The 23,097-nt window shown below is 45.1% G+C and overlaps 2 protein-coding genes and 1 long non-coding RNA gene across 4 annotated transcripts; 2 read left to right on the top strand and 1 right to left on the bottom strand.

The window, feature by feature from the left end:
* Positions 1 to 5,001: 5,001 nt before the first annotated feature.
* Armcx3 (armadillo repeat containing X-linked 3) lies at positions 5,002 to 9,730 on the bottom strand. The gene is made up of 5 exons (XM_052735813.1): positions 9,579 to 9,730; positions 8,965 to 9,043; positions 8,624 to 8,684; positions 8,295 to 8,366; positions 5,002 to 7,991 (listed from the first exon to the last, which is right to left on the bottom strand). The coding sequence occupies exon 5, from the start codon at positions 7,840 to 7,842 to the stop codon at positions 6,703 to 6,705; it is 1,140 nt and encodes a 379-aa protein (XP_052591773.1). The 5' UTR covers positions 7,843 to 7,991; positions 8,295 to 8,366; positions 8,624 to 8,684; positions 8,965 to 9,043; positions 9,579 to 9,730; the 3' UTR covers positions 5,002 to 6,702.
* LOC128108780 (uncharacterized) lies at positions 9,050 to 14,240 on the top strand. The gene is made up of 3 exons (XR_008217603.1): positions 9,050 to 9,570; positions 11,242 to 11,311; positions 12,538 to 14,240. It is a non-coding gene; the product is annotated as an uncharacterized LOC128108780 (long non-coding RNA).
* Positions 14,241 to 14,745: 505 nt separating this feature from the next.
* Positions 14,746 to 17,675, top strand: LOC128108763 (protein ARMCX6-like). 2 transcript variants are annotated; one of them, XM_052735818.1, is made up of 4 exons: positions 14,857 to 14,873; positions 15,193 to 15,269; positions 15,605 to 15,682; positions 16,009 to 17,675. In XM_052735818.1, exon 4 carries the CDS (start codon positions 16,153 to 16,155, stop codon positions 17,059 to 17,061), a length of 909 nt encoding a protein of 302 aa, XP_052591778.1. In that variant the 5' UTR covers positions 14,857 to 14,873; positions 15,193 to 15,269; positions 15,605 to 15,682; positions 16,009 to 16,152; the 3' UTR covers positions 17,062 to 17,675. The 2 variants fall into 2 exon arrangements, with proteins under 2 accessions (XP_052591777.1, XP_052591778.1); XM_052735817.1 differs by lacking the exon at positions 15,193 to 15,269 and having other exon boundaries at positions 14,746 to 14,873.
* Positions 17,676 to 23,097: the final 5,422 nt, after the last annotated feature.

Below are 23,097 nucleotides of genomic sequence, written 5' to 3'. Positions count from 1 at the left end.
AGAAATCCACAGCCAACATCATACTAAATGGAGAGAAACTTGAAGCAACCTCATGGAAGTCAGGAATGAGAGAGAGGTATCCACTATCCCCACTCATTTTCAGTAGTGTGCTGAAAGTACTCGCTGGAACAGTAAGGCAGAAGAATGAAATTAAGGGGATACAAATAGGGAAGGAAGTCAAAATATAACTATTGGCAGATAATATGATACTATACATTAGAGATCCTAAAAGTTCTACCAGAAAACTTCTAGAAGTAATAAACAAATTCAGCAATGTGGAAGAACACAGAATCAACTTGCACAAATCAATGCTCTTTTTATACACAAAGAACACACATACAGAGGAGGTCATGGACACAGTCCCATTCACAATAACCTCAAAGAAAATAAAGGATCTGGGAACACGCCTAACCAAGGCAGTGAAAGACCTCTATAAGGAAAACTTCAAACCTCCAAAGAGAGAGACAGAGAAAGACACGAGAAAATGACAAAATGTCCCATGTTCATAGATTGGTAGAATTAACATTGTGAAACTGGCCATTCTACCAAAGAAACATTTATAGATTCAGTGAAATCTTAATCACATTTCCCATCCTACTCCTCAAAGAAAGAAAAAACTCTCCTAAAATTCATATGGAACCAGAAAAGAATCTGGATTGTCAAAACGATCCTGAGCGAAAAGAACAATGCTGGAGGCATTGCCTTTCTAGATCTCGAGATCCGTGACAGCACCATAGTAACGAAAAACAATATGGTACTAACACAAAAACAGACATGTAGACCAAAGGAATAAAATCGAAGACACAAACACATCAGCTATTTAATATTCGACAAAGGTGCCAAAACCATACGGAAAGCATCTTCAATGAATGGTGCTGGGAAAACTGGATGTCCACATGCAGAAGAGTGAAATTAGACCTGTATCTATCACCTCGGACAAAAACTACCTCCAAATGGAACAGAGGCCTAAATGTGAAACCCAAAACATTGTAATTATTAGTATAAAACATAGGCAGCACTGTACATAATACAGACATAGGAAAGGACTTCTTGAATAGGACTTCATTCGCCCAAGAATTAAGGCCAACAATTTACAGGTGGTACTTCCTAAAACTGCAAAGCTTCTGCACAGCTAAAGAAACAACCGACTGGGTACAGAAGCCTACAGAATGGGAGAGAATCTTTGCCAGCCCATCTGAGGATCAATATTCAGAATATTTAAAGAACTCAATAGAGTCAAAAGAAAACAAACAATCCATTCAGAAAATGGGCTTGGGATCCAAACAGGGAGTTCTCAAAAGAAGAAATAAAGATGTCCGCAGAATAGCTCAAAAAATGTTCATCATCCCTAGAAGTTAGGGAAATGAAAATTAAAAATGCTTTGATGTTTCACCCCAGTCAGAATGAGAAAAAAAAAATCAATGAAACAACCTACAACAACTGCTGGAGAGGTTGTGGGGAAAAGAGAGCATTCGTTTACTGTTGGTGGCATTGCAAACTGGTGCAGCCACTCTAGAAATCAGTGTAGAGACTGTTCAAAAGCTAAATGTAAATATAAACTACCACGTAATCCAGTCACACCACTATAATATGTCCAAAGTACTCAATATCCTATTCCACAGACTGCTGAGCCATGCTCATTGTTGCTTCCTGCACAATAGCTAGTAAACAGAAGCAACCTAAATGTCCTTCAGTGACAAATGACAAATGGTAATGAAAACGGGATACAGATGCAATATGGAATGATATTTAGCTAGAATAGGGAGGCAGAGGCAAATAGATACAGAGGAAGGAGGGAGGTAGGCAAAAATAAGAAGAAGAATGCCCCCAAAATATCATAAGGAATCATACTATTAACTATCTAAAATATCTATAACACACGTTAGTCTGTGTATACAAATACATACATAGTTTAAACGAAAGTTTCCATCTTGACTGACAATACTACCTCCATAAGCCAAAGACTACCTAACAAAAACCTCAATATGAGGCTCGAAAAGCCCTTTTGAGTTATTGGGCAGTGCTGTCCAAGAACCTTCCCCAAACATTACAGACGATTTCTATTGCCCTGGCTTGTCTCCCAGAGGTGGAAGGAACATCCTTATTGGTGAAGACACTGTGCATTTCAGACATAGAGCCCAGAGACCCCTGAGCTGAAATTGATCTGAAACCTTCCTCCCTGGCGACTAGCTTTCCTGGTATCAGAAGCTGCCACGTGCTGGCTTCCAAAGGAGGGAGACAACAAATAGTTCTACTTAGCAATATTGCATTGCTAAAAGAGGGCATGTATCCCTCCATTTCTAACAGTCAGTGTTTTCCATTTATTTTGTCATGAAACTAACATGCACTAATGTTTTCCCTCTACTGCAGAAGCATGCAGGCAGACAAAAGACATAATTAGGTCCAAGAACTGTGCTTTAGCTTTTGCTTACAGTTCCTGGATTTTAGCAGCAAGGTGATGTCCATCGCAAACATGATGCACCAGGCTGTCTTACTTAGACAGCACCAGGACTGATCTAAGTTGGGTAATTTCCCTGAGTACTAAATAAACAATACATTTCTGTGATAATTTCAATTCTAATCTAGATCTTATTATCTTAGGGAAAGAATGTCCATAACAGCAGATTCTACGAATCTGGTATGTTTCATTCTATTTCTCACAATAATAAATTATCATTCTGGATTTTGTTTTCAAAAGGAAGTCCCACTTTATTCGATAACATGTTATATGGTCTGCAAGCTCAGCAAGGCTCAGTAAACGAGCAGCTGCAAGCTCAGACAAAGCTACCTTTATTAGAGCTCCTCTTTCACCTTTCAGGATGTCAATGGTCAGCCCACTCTCAATAGGGGATCAACTTACATTTGCATGAACCTATGCAGACAAAGTGCCCCCTCCACCAGGGCTTCCTTCCATCCCTTGCCTTCCCTCCCAGTCCCCCCCACACCCCTCTTCAAGTACACACGCGGCCCAGGCTCTCAACATGGGCCTGACAAGGCCCCAATGGAGAGGGTGAAACACTCTCAGTTGTAAATACCCCTTCCCTGCCCCCACCTTGCCCTCAGCCTGAGCACACAGGAGACCTAACAGCAGAGCTGAGACTGCTCTGGGTTAAAGGCAAGGAAGAGCCACAACTTAGAAAGACAAAGCAGAGACAAACTTCAGCCCGGGATGTGGTGGAAACATAATGTAAATAGCCAGCATGGAAAAACAGTCTTATGTGAGCGCTGTGTTCAAAGCCACTCTCAAGAGAACCTAGCAAAACCAGAGAGTCAAGAACATGAAATGTATGGTACCTACATCAACTGTCTACCCCACGCTGGAGTTTCTTTTGAAACAAGGCAGATGAAATATGAATTAAAGAAAGAAAGCCTGTTTCCTGAGCCTCGAAAAGTTATGCTTTGTGGGGGATGGGGACGATTTAACCAACTGAGACCCATTATTAGAAAATTATCTTTGAGCACATTGAGACTGACACAGATCCTAAAACTGTTTGATGGGAAAATCAGAATAGCAGGATATCCTCTGCGTCTCTAACATCCTCCCTAAAAGAGAAGAAACTAGCTTCTCCCTGACCTGACCCCTGAGCTCTGCAAATTGTCACAGGCCAGGATCCTGCGCTTCTGAAAATGATTGAGAGCTGCCACCTTCCAGGGAAACACTGGGACCCCAGGAGGTGGCCTGGCCATGCCCCACACTAGTCTCACCAAGCACTTGCCCAAAGAATGTGTTACCTAACTTAAATGGTACCAGGCACGGGGACATAAAAATACATGCAGAGCACACAGGACAACAAGAAGCCAAGAATGTTTCTTTCTGTGTCTGTTCTGTTCAAGAAGGGTTCTAAAAAAAAAAATCAGAGTTACTTTATGGCCACAGCAATGACAACTATTATTGAACATAAAAGTCCCCCATGGATAGCAGTGTGTCATCAAAATCAAAGGCACCCCTGAAAGGCAGAACAGCACAGACTGACTGCCACCAATTAACTCCCAGGAGGAAACAGAGTCACAAGTGTGAGGGAAAGAGAGAGGGAGGGAGGAAGGAAGGGACGGAGGGAGAGAAGGAGGAAAGGAACAAGGAGTAACACGGAGAAAAGCAGCAGATGATGCCAGGCAGGAGTGTGCCTGCCACAGTGGGCCTTCTCATTACTTCATTTAGTCTTCTTTGCTGCCCAGGTACAAACAAGTCCCTGGGTGGCTCAAGCTGGGCATGGCTTGATCTGAGTGCCCATGTGTGTGTTCATTGTACGTAACTGAGCTAAGGGACAACTTTCTGCACATTGCCTCTATTTTCTCAAGCAGCTTGAAGAACAGTTATTTTGGTTTTTTTTTTATAAGAAAATATAAAATAGGCTGTCTAAATTCTGTGTTTCTCTCCCCAGCCGCTAGTTTCTTATCTAGTTCTTTTAGGCAGCCCTCCATAGACTGCATCCAGGCCCGTCCTCAGTTTTCATCTAACTTCTGACAGCTCGCTCAAATTGTTATTTGCAGCCCGGACATCTTCACTGAAAGCAGAATTAATTCATTCAAATGACAACGCGGTATCTGAATATCACACAAACACTTCAAATTCCATTTATTTTAAGTGGATCTGCTCCTGCCCTGGTCATAACAATCCTTTTTATCTTAGCAGGGGCGAGAAAATTTTTCACTCCATTTCCTATCATGTCATCCTTTAAAGTGCTATCAAATGAGTTCCTATACGTCCTGAAGGACTTAGTAGGGTTACCATAGCCAACAACATGAAGCCAACCATGCCCTGGGCCTACTACAAACATTAGAATACATATGTAAAAACCTGGAGCCAACCTAAATCATAACTAGACAGAAGACCACACCATTTCCTGGTCACACAGAAAGCAAGGTAGCATCCTCACATCAGTGAGGAAAATGTCATGAAGGCAGGAGAGATCATGACTGAGGTGATCCTTATAGTCCTGGGACACTTGAGAAATTATTTCCACAGGTTCCTTGCAGGAATGACAGAACTCTACACGGTAATCACTTAATAAATGTTAACCTTTATTATTCTTATTCTTATTATTTATTAAATGACACTGAAACATAGAAGAATGCCCCAGCAAAACAAAAGTTAATCAAAACCCATAAACACTACATTCTGGGTACTTAAAGGTACTCACACTTCTTAATTAACTGCTGCTATATGCAAGAATAGTGTAGCTGCTTTGCGTAAACCTCTAGTTCAAATCTCACAGTCAGCCTTATCTGCCCCATCATCTCTCATTCTGGAGTGGAGGTATCCAACCACCTCATTTGGGACCTAAATATTTTCCACTCAATACATGTTCAAATTAATCACCTGCTGCTTTCCCCATACTTTTCTTTTTCCAAACCTTTCTTTAAAATCAATATTTATTTTTGATAAATAAGAAAACATAAATGAATAACAAGTACAAAAAGTATCGCTCGTTATCTTTCATCCAAATATAACTCTTAGTACTACTGGGTGTATATAGTTCCATAGATTTTAGTGTATTTTTAAACATGATTTAACCCCCCCCCATATGTGATCATACTCTAAATACTGCTATCTGACTTACCTTGCACACTTAGCAATGTTTGATGAGTATCTTTTTCTAGCAATACTGAGTTCCATCAGTACATTTATCACACAGCATGGACATTCTTTGAACTACTTAGTCAATTCAGTGTGTTGAACACTGAAGTTGTTCCCAATGTTAACTACCTTAAGACAGTGCTAACAAGAACAGCCTTGTGCATTCAGTCTTTGGCCAATTATTCAGTTATCTCCTTAGGACAAAAGGTTTGCATATTTTAAGGCTTAATGATATGTATTGCCAAATGCCCACCACCAGAGTTGGAAAGGATGCATTTTGCTATACCATCCTTGATGACAGAGTGTGGGGAGGACATTTATATTGACCCCCCAATTCTTTCCTAGTTAAAAATACATTCAACAAGCCTTCTGCAAAGGGCTTCACACAGTTTTCCAGACTTATTGAATCCTATTTCCCACACTCTCCACTCTAAGAAGGCTATTTTGACTACCATAAGGTTTCCTAAATTAATGCCTTTCTCACATCATTTCCTCTCGACTCTGGTCTCACAGAATGCACTAACTTCCCTCCCCCATTCAGGACTCCCTTTCAGTGGCTCTGTCCTCCCTGGAGCTTTAACTGACTCACGGAGCAGTCATCAAAGCCTGTGCCTCTTCTATGTTCTGAGGGCACACATCTGACAGAATGTAGGCTCCAAATAATCTTGGGATCTAGTTTGTGGGTTTTTTGTTTGTATGTTTTTTATCTCTACAACTAGATTATAAACCGAAGGATAGGATAGTTTCTTTCTTCTTCTATTCTTTCTTTCCGGCATGAACATAAATCTTTATTGATGATGCACAAATAAAATTGATGCAAATGGCAGAAAGGAGCCTACTTAGGATGAACTGGTTCACTGTCACTTAAGCAGAGGAAACAGTAAAAATATTTCAATCTAGGCATCAAGATAAAAAGCAACAAACATGTTTTCAGGACAAGTAGTGATATTCATTCAACCAACTGAAATCTGAAGACAAACTCGGTTAAATATCAGTATCAATGATACAGTATGATATTCATTATTCAAAATTGGCAGCCAAAAGGATTCCTTCGCCATATAAACAAGGTGGAGAAAAGGAATAGTTTACAAGGTGTGCTGCTGCTATACTACAAAGCCACCACGTTATTCCTGGCTTTGGGGAAACATCCGCTCAGTCAGTTTGGCTGCAACTTTTCCAACTTTTACTTTCACTAGAAAATCATGGTGGCTTTCTATTCCCAGAACCTTATCAGCACACACTTGAAATTCTTTTAAAAAGAAAAAAAGCGAATCCTCACTAAAGTGATTCTGAGCAGACTCATTCTCTTCCCATTTGAAATTGTCATTGATGTTCTCGATAATTACCAGAAGTTTCAGAATGACCTCTTTGTTCTCCTTCTTATTAAAGAGGGAGCCCAGTGAAGATGGTACTTGAGCCCTAAGCAGTTCTCTAGTCATGGCTGGATTTTCAGCCAGATTCAAAAGGAGTTTCAAAACCTGAAGTTTGGTTTCTTCATTTCCTGCTGAAAATAAACGAAAAAAGTCTGAAATGGAATTAGCAAGTATGTGCTGATACTCATTAGTAACAGTCATATTGGTAAGCAATCTGAGTCCAGCCAGCTGCACAGAGGAGTTCAGTCGAGAAGTGACTGTGTCATCACACACTTGATTCATGTATATCTTAAGCCTGCGCTGATTTTCTGCATTCACACTCAAGTTATTTAGGACAATTAGAGCCTTTTCCTTAACAATGGGATCCCGAGTATTGAGAATCTTTGCAACAATTGGGAGACCACCCAAATCACGAATAATATCTCTGTTAAATGCATAAGCAGCATTATTACCTAGAGCAATTAAAGCTGCTTCGAGAATATAAGGCTTTTCAGACATCTCAACCAAACAAAGTACTTTCTGTAACTCTTGAGGGGACAAAACAGTGTCATCTGAGTTAGGAGAAGCCCTTTTCTGGACAGCTCTCCGAGCCCTCGTAGCCCTGGCTCTTGCCCTGGCTCTGGCTCTGGTCCCTGCTTCAGTGCCAATCCGGGCCCAAGGTGGGTACCAAACTATACTCTTGCTCTCACTACTGTCGTCATCATCGTCAGACCAGTCGTTATACCTGGCCCCAGAACAGTCCCCAGCATCCTCCACATCGGCAGAACCACTCTCGGCCATTTTCTCCTTGGTCTGCTTTCTTCCTCGGGCCAATCTGTAAATGCAATAGCAGGCTCCAGCCCCAATCACCAGGCCTGCAGTCACCCAGCCTACTTTCCTGGCGTAGCCCATGCAATCGTCCCTGACAACGGCAGGGACCAAGAAACAGAGTAGTCACTCAAAATAGGGGGAGCCGGCTATGGGCCTGAGGGCAGGCCTGTGGAGAATGATCTTCTTCAGTCACTTCAAGGCTACTACAATAACTGGTTCTGGAGGTCAACCTAGAAATGGAAGAAGAAAAGAGGGTTTGGCTTTCTCTTCTCTGTGTGCTGCCCCAGAGGAGCAAGAAAGTAGTAATTGAATTCTGGATAGGGAATACAGATTGTCGACAAAAAAACCTCTATCTCCCTCATTTCACTCTCTCCCTACATGCCTCTTCTCCCCCCCACCCACCCCGCCCTGCTCCCATCCCCAGTTCACTCTTGCCGCTAAGCACAAAGTGAACGGCACCCACAAATGTTGCCGGGCTCTCATCTGTCACATGCTCCTGTGGTACCCCATGGGATAAGCAACCTTACACTAACCTCCTGGAAGCAAGCAGTTGGCCCCTTCTTCCTTTCCTGTGAAGTATTGCCACACCCAATAATCTTTTTGATCTGCAGAGATACCAGAAACAGTGAAAAAATGAGAGCTTGTTGCATGGACTGTATATTTTATGCTTTCCTAATTTACCATGTCGGATTTTTGCTAAACCTCACTGTGCCATCCATCAAAACATGCACAGACTTAGCCCCCTCCCTAGTCTGAAATGGGTGGATGTAAGGAAACAAAGTAGGATTGAGTGAGCCTGGCCAAACCCAGACTGATTTCTAACCCCTCCCCCATTCCAGGCTGCCCCCACGCCCACACCGACCTCTGCTGATCCGGGGAAAGTTCCTCCCTTGTTTCAAGCAGTGCCACCTGCTACAGCAGACCTGCAGGATGACAGATCGAAAACATGGACACTAAGTGTTGTTGAGAGAAAAGGATTATGAACAAACTATCTGATAGGTTTCCCTGCTGTCATCCCGCCCCCCGCCCCCACCCCTGAGAGCACATTCACACACACATACACACACACACAGCGCACGCCATTTCTCCACAGTTCGGGGAGTGTGAGAAACACATTTAGACTCAAATCTAAACCTAGATTACCTTTTCTGGTTTTCCCCCTTCTCTACCCCCGCCGCTCCTAGGGTCCCCAGATGGTCTTACCCTCAAATCGACCTTCACCGATCTGGTTAATTTCCTTCCTCTTCTCTTGCCTGGCGTGGTACCACAACCTACGGAAAGACTGGGCACCCGGGAGAGACTTGGACCCACTAGACACAGAGCCACGGTAAAGAAGACACGGCCACAGGCAGAAAGACGGGAAACAGCCGCTACAGAGTGCTTGGTGGACGGACCAGTCCCCAGAGAACGAAACTCTTTCCTAATTCGGAGGCCTGGTTGTTAAAGGTTTCCCGCCCGATATCTGGCTCAGGGTTCGGCTGATACATCACATCGCACCCCACCACGCCGGACCCCATGTCCAGTTTTTCCCCCGCCGGCACAGTCCTGGTGGACCAGGGGCCAACACCCAGGCCACAGCTCCCTTTCCGGATTGCGGGCCTCAGCTCGCAGCAGATTCTCATCTCCTGATTTCTGGGCGCCTGCCCAAACACCCCCTACTCACTGTTTTGCAGCATCGAAATGGGCTGCGGGCGGGACGTATATCTTGGAAAGAGGCTGGCAAGTGGGAGAGACGACGTCGGCGCCCCCGGACCTGCGACGGCCTCCGCCCTCCACTCTCCACCACCCCCACTTTATGGAATATCCCAGGTACTGACCTGCAGGGATCCGGGACAATTTCTTTTCCGCCTCCTTCTTTCCTCGGTTGCAGGCCCGCCCGCCCTCAGGGTAATAGGGAGCTGGTACTCAGACGGGAACAACGACCAGGACAAGAAGGACTTCTGCACACGTCAGCTCTTGGTCACGTGAGAGCGACGTCATCCACCAACTCGGATCCCCACTTTCCCCTCCCACCAGCAGTGCGGCAGAAGAGGACCCGCCCCCCTTCATTCCCTCCCCCATACTAGGCCTTGTTACTCTTTCTTTGCGGCTAATCCCATTTTCCTCTAGTTGTGTTTCCCTTCCTCCAATTACCAAAACAGGACAGCATCCTCCCCTGGGGCTACTGGCCACTTGTACTTTTTTTAATTGACTCTTTCTTTCCTAGACTCCTGGGACAGCAGCTTCTCCCTCTCCCTCCCCTCCTCCCTGCTATGAATATCTACCATTTCCTCTGACATATAGTCCTAGACCTGAAATGAACAAGCCACCAGAAAAGGAAAGCTGGAATAAGACTGTATCTTTTACTTTTTAAATACTTTTTTGGCTGTTTTCACCTTGGCTTCCCCTGCTCACAGCCTGCATCCTATTTATGAGGGGGAAAAATAGGAATAGAGGTGGGAGATCAATGTTGGGTGATGGTCTCTAAAAGTCCCACATTTCTCACTTACCGGAAAGTGTCACCTGCTTTACTCAAAGGAGTTTTAATGTCTTCGGGGGCCTATCACATAACACAGCTGAATGAACTAATCGGCCTGCCCGAGACTATGTGAATCTTGTGACTAAGCAACAGGCTTTGAAGGGCACAAGTTAACCAGGAGGAGGCTTGGGCTCTCCAAAGACAGAAAAGATCGAGGAGAAATTAAGTCTGTCAGATAAAAAGGTACACACACTGATACACAAAAAACATTGTGAAATCTACTGGGGTACAAACAGAGAACAAACTCTGCAAATGCAGTAGTATTACAGGAACACAAAGACTAACACAAACTTGACTGAACTTGGCATCTAGCAATTAGGGCACTGGTTAGCTTGATGAGCACAATAATTCACTTGCAATTTTAACTTTCAAAGACAGAAAAGGGGCTGAAGTAATTACATTCTCTCATTGTTTAAGTGAACCAGGCTTGTTTTCAGTTGCTGGTTGCCCAACAAGACTAACTTAATACATACTACAAAAGCAAATACCACGATACAGTGTGTGATATAGCTTTCCTAAATATGAGCTTTTCAGGGAGAACTTTCTTAGTAGTTTAGAAACAAGGTTGGTGTCTGAGTACAGGTTTCAAAATCCACAGAAAACACGGGAGTAAATCAAGAGTACAGAGAGTTTAGGAACAAGCTAATCTCTGGGAAAATTTGTACCACTGTAGCTCCTAGAAAGCACAACTGAGATGTGATTTTGAATTTAACAAACTGAGCCAAATCAACTGTATGGCTCTGTATTTAGAGAAAGACCAAGTGTAACAAAGAGACTTATTCACACACAAAAAGGGCTTCAGAGGAAAATGTGAACCGTTCCCGTCAAGCACTGTCCAGAAGAGAGGAAGTTCTGGCTAAGGTGAAGGGAAAAACCATCCCCATAATGTATAAGAATATTTCAAACTTCCTAAGCTAAAAGTCACTTCTTAAGATGAATGAATACCTTTGCTCTGATTCTAGGGTCATTAAGCAATCTTCTGAAGCTGTGACTTCCCAAGCCAGAGCCTGCCTGCAGGGAGAGAATGGACAGGTAAGACAGACAGAAAGCCCTTCTACCCCCTGACTCTTGTACTTCTCAAGGTCAATTAGTTTTTACTCCTGTTGGAACATAGCTTTCATTGTAGCATATTTAACAAAAAGAGAACACAGAGAGAGCCTGGTGAGTTCACCATTCAAATCTTGGTTTATATATGTATCGCTGAATGAGAGTCTATCACTGGCAGAAGCATCCACTCTCTGTTTACAGACAAAATCTGGGGTAGATGGTGCAACACTCAAGACAACACCCTGAACTGTATATGCAACCCTATGGAATCCTGTCAGGGAAGTCAGGTGGCTTTGGTTCCAAGGATAACATAACGCATTGTCATTTCATATTGTATCTTTCTAATGATCAAAGGTAATGGAGAAATTACGACTCAGGTGTGCTGTGGTAGGCAGGTTCCCAGCATCTCAGTGACAGCTAAACAAAGGCTCATTATGCAAAATAATTAAAGAATGCTATACATTAGGACTAGGGATGTGGATTAAGTGTCCAATAATACTCATTGCTCTTGCAGAGGACCCAAGTTCAGTTCCTAGCACCCACATGGGGGTGTGGCTCACAATTGCCTCTAACATCTGTTCCAGGGATCTGACCCCTTTTTCTTACCTTAACTGCATAAGGTGCCACACTGACAAACAGGAACACACATATCACATAAATAAAAAGTAAAGTAACAATTTTCAAAATAAATCACCATTTCAAGCAATTTACACTTCATACGAAAGGAAGGGGGTGAGTGCATTTCACATTTAACACACTCTGTATTTCCCTAGCAAAAAGATGGGCACTGTGCCCAAAACACACCACACAGAAGCTCTCCTGCTAAAATTTCAATCTCAAGCAAGGAGATAAAAACCCCAAACCAGGTAAACTTATGTGAAACAATCATCTGTCAGTTTCTCCTTCCTAGATCCCTAAAAGCTGACCTTGTTCTGTAGTATTTATTCTCTATGTTAACCAAACTTGGATAAGCTGCTTGCAATGAGACAGCTTGACTAAACTACAATACCTCATCAGGGAACACAGTATCCAAAGGACTATAGCTTTTCAAATGCCAACCTTCTCTCTCATCCCCCTCCATAATCCATAGTGTTACCAACCACTGATGCATTTTTAGTTTTGGATACTTTTAGGTCATGTGTTATGCATGGCCACCAAAAGGTTTCCTTGGGAAGTGACTTCACAAGCCTTTTTTTTGTTTGTTTTTACAGGTTCTGAAAACATTAAACAGACTTGCCTGGGCACTTAAGCATTTTCCTTTTTCACTTTTAAGATCATGTATCAGATGTCTACTATGTCCTCTAAAAAGCATTTGTGGGTGCATATAATGGAGAACCAAGTGGTTTTAAGTCACAGCCCCTGTGCTTGTTGGTAAGGACTATGAATTAAAGTGACAACGACGTAAAAGAACTGAGAAGGTTCATTCTTTAGGAAGTTTTAGACAGGGCGTGGATTAAAACTAGAAGGTTCTGATAAACTGAGAGACTGGTGCTTTCTTCTGTGTTTTGTACTGAAATGACTGGATGATATACCAAAGGGGAGAAACATTTTGTAGCAATGAAGAGAAGGAGGCGTGAAGCTTTTGTCCCTGAAACTTGATAAAATGTGAAAATGAGCTCACTCACATTGCTGAACCAATCACCTGCCTTTATTAAGCTCTGCATATTTCTTAGTTCTTCCTCATGTTTATATTCAAAATAAACAAGAGTCTCTTGTGTAAGTTCATAGTAGCCAAAAGCTAAAATCACAGTTTAATCGGAGTGGTTTGTTCCTAAGTTTTCGGAGATAGAATTCACTTATCTAAGACAATCACAGAAAGACAGCATAAGGGCACGGTGGCAAAGCAAACAAAGTAGAGAGGTGGGGAAAATGGGACATGGTATTGATAAAAGAGCCTGGTTGTTAGGAAGACCGGAGAGGAGTGATATGTTCTTCTATTTGCCAACAAGGCATTAAGCACTCCCAGGCTCACCTCCTGCAAGGGCCTCCTCCACACAGGGCCCCTCACAGGGAGGGCCTCCGGCTGGCTGGCGACTCAAATTTCAATATTCTAAGAAGGAAGCAGCCTGGGGGGGGTCTATATTTAGAGTATGACTCCCAGCAGTGAACAGGTGGCGGCTGGGGACTCACTCTTGCATATTTTGTCCCTGAGTTCTGAGGGGTTTGTGAGGGTGGTACAGTAAAGTTACTAGGAAAGGCAGGGAGTGAAAAGGCCTCTTTTCTCCTGGGGACTACTTGAGATCCTGTATTTCGTTCTTGTACCTATGAGAGGGGAAAGAAATTGATGTCACCAGTGTGTTGACAATCTACAGTCATCCACAGACCCTCATCCCCATTGTCAGTGGAAAATGCTGCAGATTCATCATTTATGATACAGTGATACAGTACATGAATGGCAGAACTAAGGAGACCTCACTAGTCTTTGATATCTTCACCTGTCAAGTACAACTCTCATCAATGTGATAGCAGAGAGACCCCTAATTTCAGGGTGGTTCATGGGTCCCATCGTGAAACTATAGTACAGAATGTAAATCCCTTTGAAAAGCAGGTAATCTGTGATGTCACTAATTTGTAAAGTTTATCTAAAACCTAAATTGGTGTCTGAATAAAATCTATCTTTTGGGTAAGACTGAAAGTCATTATTGAACCTTGTACAAGATCTCAATCATCTGACACCTGTGAGTTCACTCAGGCTAAAAAAAGGGGGCAAATAAATGGCTCACACATCTAAAATGGTCAAAACTTGAACACTGACCTCATTACTGATCCATTTATGTTTCGTCGATCATACTCAAAGCATGCTGGTTTTGTTTGTAAGGATATGTTTTAAAAACTGTAAGATGCTATTTTACAGCTGCTATTTAAAAGAAAATACTTTTGGTATTGTACTAATTAACTTTGCCAAATCAGTGAGATCTCGCTATCAACTGGAAAAAAATCTTAATTTCTTATTTACATAAAATTTAAAAGATTGGAATTTGTTTATTTATCCAAGTAGAAATAGCTTCATTTTGTCTTATGATTACAAAATGATAGTCTATCAAATAGTAGAGATGAAATAAAACATAAATGGATCAAAAGTGTTAATACAAATTCCACTCATATCTAGGATTCCTTTTTCTGCTCCCTCTCCCCAACTTTGATACTGAGACTGAAAATAAAGAGGGATAGAATTAAAGAAATGGATGCAGGAGTTTGAAAGTCAACGAAAGGACCAGACAGTTCTCCCAAGGAGAAAGTGTGAATGCATGGTAATTCGAGAAAGTCAAACTCAAACACAAGAAACGGTAACTTCTGGTTTCTGGTATTGTTGTAGAGAAAAAGACTAACAGGGCCCCAAGTATTGGGGGAGGTACGGAGTCTACTGGCGCCTGCCGCACTGCTTGTGGGAGTGGAAATTGGGGGCTAGAGCTCACTGGTGACGTGGCTGTCACGTGACCGAGAGCCGCCTAGAGCCGAAGTCCTGTTAGTCGCCTCCGACTGGGTACCAACCCCCTATTACTCTGCAGGCGCGTGAAGGAGAAGGAAACTCGCTGGGACCGCACAGGTCGGTGGAAGCTGCTTGGAAGGTGATGGGGTGGGAAAGGGCCAAGAGCATAGCGCGTTCAAGTTCCGCAGATAAGGGCTATGTCCCTTTCTCACCTACTTTTTAAATACCTATCCCCCGACCCACATCCCACCCTCGGTTCTTTTAATAGGGAGAAGTGGCGGGCTTCAGGTTGGGGTGAGGAGGGGTGAACGGCAGTTGCACAAAATCCAAGCAAAGAAAGAATCCACAATCCGGTCACCGTGTCCTGGGTGCTGGTCAGTCCACCGAAGCACTCCGCCCCCCCACCCCCAACCCCCAGTCCCCTGTCCGTTTGCAGGTCTTTAGGTCTCAGCTCAAGCCTTGGCTAGAGAGGGAGAAAAGCGCTTTGATTGGAACCTTGCTGCAGGTTTGAAGGTGGGATTCATTCCGAACCTAAGGAGGGGGTGGAAGAAGAGGGGGCTGGGATCTTTGCGGGCCAGGTCCTAGTCGCCCTCTCCTGGCCCCTTCTTTCTCCACACCCCCTCCCATTTCGGTGCAGGGAAAGGGGTGTGGCGGCCTTTGCTGGGGAAATGGCGGACGAGGAGGGGGCGGGGAGGCCCTCGTTAGCAAAGTAGGGAGGGTGTGAGAAATTATTTTTACTCAAAACTCCCAAATTCAGAAAAGCTCCTATCAGTGTAGTTAGATCTGTCCAACTACACTTTCAGTTCTCTATTGCTATCTACATCGCTTTTCGATTGTCCTTTGGCCAGGCTCGGTCCATCTATCACCGTGGAGGGAATACAGCAGAAGACATCAGAAGAAAAAGGAATTCACTTGATGTTTGAGAGGTTGGTTAGAAAACATGCTATGATTTTTGGATGGGGAGGAGGAGGAGGAGAGAAAGTAGGTGGGTGGTAAAGGAGACTGCATGAGGTTAGCTGACTCTGTCACCTGCCCACCAATCACATCACAGTCATCTCTCCTGGCTGACTCTGAGAATCCTGGAAGCATAAAAGTAGATCCTGAGGGTAGATATGGGAAGACAGAGAAGAACAATGAAATCATTACCTAATAATCCAACTTTCTCTACAAGAATTCGAACTCATCTGTCTGGGCAGATATGAACCCAGTCACAGCTCAGAGCCCTAATGCGCTCTCTCTCTCTCACCCTTAGAGTCATCACAAGAATCACAGAAGCCTAGGAGAGGCTGAAGATTACTGGCCTGCACCGTTATTCACACAACCACTGAGAGTTCACTTCAATCAGGTGAAGAAAGACCCTCTCCTTTCTGGCCCAAAGGCTCACACCCATCTAAGTATGGGTCGGGCCCGGGAAATGGGTTGGATGGCAGCAGGACTGATGATTGGGGCTGGTGCCTGCTACTGCATGTACAAACTAACCATGGGAAGACATGGAAGTAACCAATTGGAGGATGAGGAGGAAGATGAATGGGATGATGAGCAGAATCTGGATGAAGAGGAGGCAGACAATTGGTTTGATTTCACAACAATGGCTCGGCCCTGGAGTGAGGATGGGGTCTGGGATGAACCTGGGGCCCCAGGTGGGACTGAGGACAGACATTCAGGTGGTGGAAAGGCAAACAGAGCACACCCAACCAAACAACGACCATTCCCTTACGAACATAAAAATACATGGGGTGCTCAAAGCTTTAAATCCTTCAATTGTGCTCTTGACCTGACCAAGTGTGCTTCCATTCAAGGAAAAAAAATAATGTTCACCAAGCCCACATATGCTGTTTTTTCCCTTAGCCACAATGTCAGTAGGCATTTAGCCAGCCTCTCAGTGGTTGGAAACCGGATCCCCAACCCCCAGCCCACTGTGAGGGAGAAGGCATTGTGTGTCCCGGAAAATCCGAACACCAGTATGGGAAATCAGGGCCAGATTAAGATGTGCATCGATGAAGTGTGTCGAGAGACCGTGTTACGTTGCTGCAAGTCATTTCTGCAGCAGGCCGGATTAGATCTGCTAATAAGCATGACAGTTATTAATAACATGCTTGCCAAGTCGGTTTCAGACCCAAAGTTTCCTTTGATATCCCAGGGAAGGGAATGTGCAAAGGTTGAGGGTTTGGAAGCACTGATGGGTTTGCCTGAAAAGCCAGTGTTGGCAGGGGAAGTGCTGGCTGCCCAAATGCTGTCCTCATCCATGCTCCCCTTTATCAGAAGTGGGAGCAGAGAGATGCTCCTGGAAGCCCTCTCCCCATAAGTGGCTGTCTTGAGCAGAAGGAGATCGAATCCACCCACAGCCCGAGCAGTTTACTGAGGGAGGGAAAGAAGCTGCAGAGGGTGCAGGCAAGGGTGCAGCCTTAGCCAGCGAGCTCCTCCTTGGGCGAAAGTTCCAGTGGCTAAATGGAGGGCCGCACTCTTCTTGGCCAGGCAGGCCTCCCCAGAGCCCTGGGCAACTTCTGGGCCTTGTAGTCTGCAGGTGAAACGCATTGCAAATTGCTCCCTTGCAGCCTCCCTCCTGCAGTAAAGGGTGGAGGGATCACCCCTTTGGCCGCTAGCTGCGGATGAGGAACATGAAATCACAGCATCACGAGTGCTGTCCTTGCCTGTGGTGATCTCCCTGTCTAAGCGGGACCACTTAGCAGAAATGACACCCACATGGGAGCTTGTGGCCAGCTTGCATCTGCTGCCTCTGCTTTGGTTGAAGTAGTTCTCTCTCCTCTTTTCTACACTAGCTGATGAATGGCTAGCATGTTAATCAAAAAAATACACTCCCCTCCTGTCCGATGTACCGACTGACCCTCTTCCACCCGAGCCCCCACCTGTGTGTATCATCAATAAACTCGTGTGCTTTGATTGGCAAGAAAATGAAAAGGGGGCACTGGACTCATCTTTGAGTTCGCGGTCTGCACAAACAGGGAGACACAATACACCACAGAGTCCAGCTGTCTGGGGCCCCTGCTCCCTGACAGGTGCACTCACCAGTGCTCCCAGGAGGCAGGGGCAGAAAGGGACTGCTGGGCTCAGGATAAACAGGCACAGGGGAGGGGTGGGGGCAGGGGTAGATTTAAGGTGTGGGTAGGGAAGTAGAGGAGACAACACCCTTGAAGCAGGCACCCTGGGGCCCTGAGTACAGGAAGCCCTTAAGCAAGAGGTCTTCTTGACTGGCCTCCTTGGGCTGAAGGCTCCAGCCCATGGCATTTCTCTCTGTGCATCCCGCAGTGGCTCTGTCACCCACCTGTGCCCATCTGGCAGAGGATTCTCCCAGGAGGGATTACCACTTGGCCGGCCCCTGCTAGGTCCATGTCTATCTGTCCCCTTAAGGTGCTGTCAAACCACTTCCTGCCTCCTTTCCTTCCTTGGGATCCTAAGCACTGCTTCCTGGCAGGGTGAGAGGGTTGGCAGCTGCTCCACTTTTGGGGAACCTCCTTTCTTCCCTAGCCCTTCCTAGAGGTGGAGCTTCCAGGAACCCCCACAAGGACAGAGGGGAGGATGCTGTCAGTGCTGTGCATGACTGGCCTGCAGAGATCCACACAGCCATGCTGTCTCTGAGATCCGCATACCCCTGCGAGGAAGAGGAGGCCCCTATGCACTGAGTCATGAGTCCAGGCCTGCCCAACTCACACACACACATGCACACGCACACGCACACGCACACGCACACACACACACACACACACACACACACACACACACACACGCAACACACCCTGCCCATTTCCAAACCTCTCCCAACTTCCCTTAGCTCCTGCCTCACCCAGGCTAGCTTCCCTGCATGGTTGCCATGTGTGGGGCAGCAGACACCTTCCCAAAGCCATGGCAAAGCAGGGGGCACACGTGCTCCCCTTGTGAGTGCTCCCCTTGTGACGCCATGCTGCTGCTGCTGCTGCTGCAGGACAGGTGTCATGTACTGCTGGATGTCCCTGGGGTGCTGTTCTGGGTCACTGTGCCCTGTGCACCAGTGGTCTGTGTGCACAGTGCCCTGCCTTCAGCCTGCTCTCCTCCGTGCATCTCTCCAGAGCTTTCATCCCTTCTTCTGCCTCCATGCACCATTTGAGTTCCAACTCTCCTGTTTGTACCCTGTTCCCAGCAGCATTCCGTGGTGACCAGTATACTGGGGTGCCTGCCAGGCCCCTGGACCAACTCTGGGAAGTTGTCCAGCCAGGAGTGGATACTGACCATCTCCAAGGTTCTGGGAAACTGGATAAAGCCAGTGGCCTATGATAATTATTGCCACACCACACAGCCATCACAGTTCGTGCCTCAGGCTGCCTTGGCTGACTGAGGGACCCTGTCTTGTCTCCCAACAGCAGCTGGTGGAGTCCTCCCCAGCAGGTGGCCTCCCCTGCCCCCCACCCACCCACCCACAGTCCCTTTGAGCCCAGTGATCCACGTTTTGGCTGGGTGATGTACATTGAAGGAGGATTTTGTGCACACACACCTACATCGTCTTGTCCTGGTCCAGTGTGCCTTGCCAGTGCTGTGTTCAGTGACAGCTCACTGCTAGGCCTCTTTAACCTCAGCACAGAGGCAAGGCAGAGGCTCCTGTCCTTGCTGGAGCTCCTGGCCCAAATTAGCATGCGCCTCCCTACTCCTCTGCACATCACACACAGAACTCCAAGTTTCCGGTCGGTCGGTGGTGTGCCATGGTCCAGCATCTCCCAGGCACTTGAGGCTTGAACACTGCAGCTGTCTCCTAACTCGGGGAGGGCCTCAGAGGCTCCTAGCACACCTCCTGAGCAGCTGTGCCCCAGGAAAGCCACCTGCCACCAAAGCTGCTCACTACAAGCATGGTCCTGGTCCAGGTCGCCCCCTCCTGTTCATTTGCTGGTAGTGCGCTCCTGAAAACATGGCTTGGGTGTGGATGCAGAGCTTTCTTGTCTGTCCCCTCATTGCTTGACTGGTGGTCTCTTGGAGCCTAAGCAGGAGGCCCGTTTCACGGTGTGTGGGTGGGGTGTCTGATTCGGGAGGCATCTGAAGAGAGTTGTGAAACAAGACCCCTGGGACCCCATCCTGTTGGGCACAGACAATGCAAGATCAAAATAGCTCTGGATCACAAAATGGACCTGTCTGCTGCTGGGCTTTCCCACCACAAACGCTGAACTAGGTCAACCATGCTGCCCTGCCGCCCCCGGTCTACAGAGCTGTACCCTGCGTGGCCTGAGCTGTCTCCTCTGTCATGTGAGCCCGCTGCAGACTGCCTTCCAGTTCCTGAAAGAGCTCTGGGCTTGCTGCTGCTGCTTCTCATGAGCACCTTCGTGTGTGGTGCCCGAGGGCACAGTTTCTCCACACTCGTTCTGGAGCCCTCCCCTGGCACCTGTTGTTCCTGGGGATTGTGTGCTTTGAGGGCCCTGCACTCCGTTCCCTGGAAACGCGGGCAGGATTTCAAATATGCAGTTGCAACAGGGATAATGTATTTGGGGGTTATCTTTGTTATATACAACCTTGAATAAAAATAGCTTCCGTGGTAGAAGAAAGAGACCAGTGCCATGAATTACATATTTTTTATGTTGACATCTGTTTAAATGCGTTCTCTAATGCTATGTTACTTTGACTTGCACAAGTGTGCTTTCTCTATTATTGATGGAAACTGTAAGTGAAAATTGGAAATGTCCAAATATTTCAACATGGCTCCTCTCAAAGAGGAAGGAAGGGGTAGCAAAGATTCATTTGGTTCAATTATTCTGCTAGTGTTTTTTTCCCCAGAAACCCAAACTCCCACTAAAGACCCTAACTAAGACATCAGCTTTGTCTCTCAGCTTGAGCTGTCCCATGTTGAACTTAGTAGTTTTTCTGTTTGTGTCTGTGGGCATAGAAAATTTACCATGATGCTCTTCAATTTTCAGGAGCATGTATGTGAATATCTAATACCCACATTTACTAAGGTCTCCATTTGGGAATTGACTTGAGGCAGGAGACATGAAATTCATTGTATTTCTTTCTGTCCCCTCGCTCCTGTCTACAGAGTTCCTCTCTGACAAAAATTTCCTTTAAGTGCTGAATTCTTCATATCTGTGACTTGTAGAAAATAAAGAAAAATATTCTTATTATAGAATAAGACCAGTTCCAGATATGGCTGGTTTGTTTTGTAAGCTAGGAAGGATAACTTGGGGCCGGGCGTGGTGGCACACGCATTTAATCCCAGCACTTGGGAAGCAGAAGCAGGCAGATCTCTGTGAGTTCGAGGCTAGCCTGGTCTACAGAGTGAGTTCCAGGACAGGCTCCAAAGCTACACAGAGAAACCCTGAATCAAAAAAAAAAGTTATGATAATTCCCAATTGATGGCTTATAGATTTTAAAAATTACTTTTGAGAACTCAGAACTTCTGACTGATGTACAGGCAATGTCTTGCTTCTGTTTATGTAAGAATGTTATTCTATTTACTTAAGCTTGATTATAAGTAATGGGAATGAGCAGGGGTAGAGGGGACCAAGCTGTCAATCAAGATATTGCCCTATATATTTATCTCAGTACTAAGAAAGAGAAACGTATGTGGAGTGAACTAACTATAAAACATGAACAGGCATTTCATATCATATGATATGAACGAGGATGAGCAACAACAGGTCAAGCAGTTCCTTCCATTGCATCTTAAGTTCAAAGGTGATTTTTGTTTAAATAGATAATTCATTTGTTGCCTGCATTAGGGTCAGAGCCCCTGCCATGGCAGCCCTAACAAGCTAGGCTTGCCCACCCATCCTAAATAAGCCAATGAAAAGAGCCAAATTACTAACGAAAGGCAGCAACAGGAGTGAGCACCTTGGGAAGAGTGACAAAGAGAACTACAGGATCTTCTGCCAAATCTTTCTTCAGGATCTTGATGTGATGGTAAGGTTTAAATGGAAGGCAAGTGATGTGCATGACTAAGCAGTCCTGGTCAAGGTGTGGTCCCAACCATCCTTGAATCACCATTGTCTGGGGTCCACTCTCTCTTGTAAGATGGTCTGACAAATTGTGTGCACTGTGCAAAACCCCTTTCCTCCCTCTCTGGCTGGCACCAGGCTTCATTCAGTCTTCTCCTTCTCCCAGCTTGAGATTGCTGAGGAAGTCTAGTCTAGTTCTTTGGGGTGCCTTGTTTCAATGGTCCAGATTGCCAGAGTGAGGGACTCATTAGAATATCCTCATTTGCTCCAAGCATGCCAATTACACATCCATCCTAATGGCTCAAAATTCCCCAAATAATGTGTTATACATCAAAATCTCCCATTTCCTTTCTCTCAGTAATATTCAATTCTCCCCCACAAGAGGCAATGTTGTTGTGCAGTGTCTTGTATATTATTCCAAAGACACAGTATGTGCACATACACATTCTAGATACACATAGGCAAACACATACACTTGCAGTATGTGAGTAACCTTGCCATTTCCTCACCCCACTACATAAATACCTTGATTTTTTAATAACTGTATGGTGTTTTATTGCATTAATATATCTTAATTATTTAGTGACTCAATTATTTGTGAATTTTTTGTGTGAAACAAGGTTTCTCTGTGTAGTCCTGACTGTCCTGGTCTCGCTCTGTGGACCAGGCTGGCCTCGAACTCACAGAGATCCATCTGCCTCTGCCCTCCGAGTGCTGGGATTAAAGGTGTGCGCCACCATGGTCAGCTTATTTGTGGATATTTAAGGATTCCCTTCCCTACATTGTTTCCTATTACAGATACTGCTTTAATAATAGACATCATATGTTCCTTTCTTTCTATTCTTTTTTCACCCATTCAGATTTAGCTGATTAGATTAGATTCTATTTCTTGGGCTGAAGAATTAGCTCAGCAGTTAAGAACATTGCAGAGGAACCAGGTTCAATTCCCAGCACCCATATGGTGACTCACAGCCATCTGTAACTCCGATAGCAGAGGATCAGACATGTGGAGCACCTGGCACATATGTGGTGCACTCACATACATTCAGGCAAAATACTCATACACAGAAAATAATAAAATAAGTCTAAATTTAAAAATTCTTTTTCTTGCTTGGAGGTGGTGGCACAAGCCTTTAATCCTAGCAGTTGGAAGGCAGAAGCAGGCAGATCTACAAGTTGGAGGCCAGCCTGGTCTACAGAGCAAGTTCCACGATAGCCAGGGCTACACAGAGAGACCCTGTCTCGAAAGAACAACAACAAAAATTCTATTTCTTAGTGCTTATCCTTGGAATATTCAGTATATCCCCATCTGTATTTCTGTTTGTTTGCTATATGTGGTATTACTTGACCCCAATTATAAAGACAAAATCGGTATATTGGAATTAATTCTCATCTTTTTCTATCAGTTTTTAGTTATGTAATTTATACTTCAT

Source organism: Peromyscus californicus, unplaced genomic scaffold, assembly GCF_007827085.1.
Source record: "Peromyscus californicus insignis strain IS unplaced genomic scaffold, ASM782708v3 Scaffold_10__1_contigs__length_136768540, whole genome shotgun sequence".
NCBI classification, from domain to species: Eukaryota; Metazoa; Chordata; class Mammalia; order Rodentia; family Cricetidae; genus Peromyscus; species Peromyscus californicus.
This window is presented reverse-complemented; position numbering and strand designations above follow the sequence as displayed.

Coding starts and splice junctions, on each gene's coding strand:
- Armcx3 (XM_052735813.1), bottom strand. CDS start 7,842: ATGGGCTACGCCAGGAAAGTAGGCTGGGTGACTGCAGGCCTGGTGATT.
- LOC128108763 (XM_052735817.1), top strand. CDS start 16,153: ATGGGTCGGGCCCGGGAAATGGGTTGGATGGCAGCAGGACTGATGATT.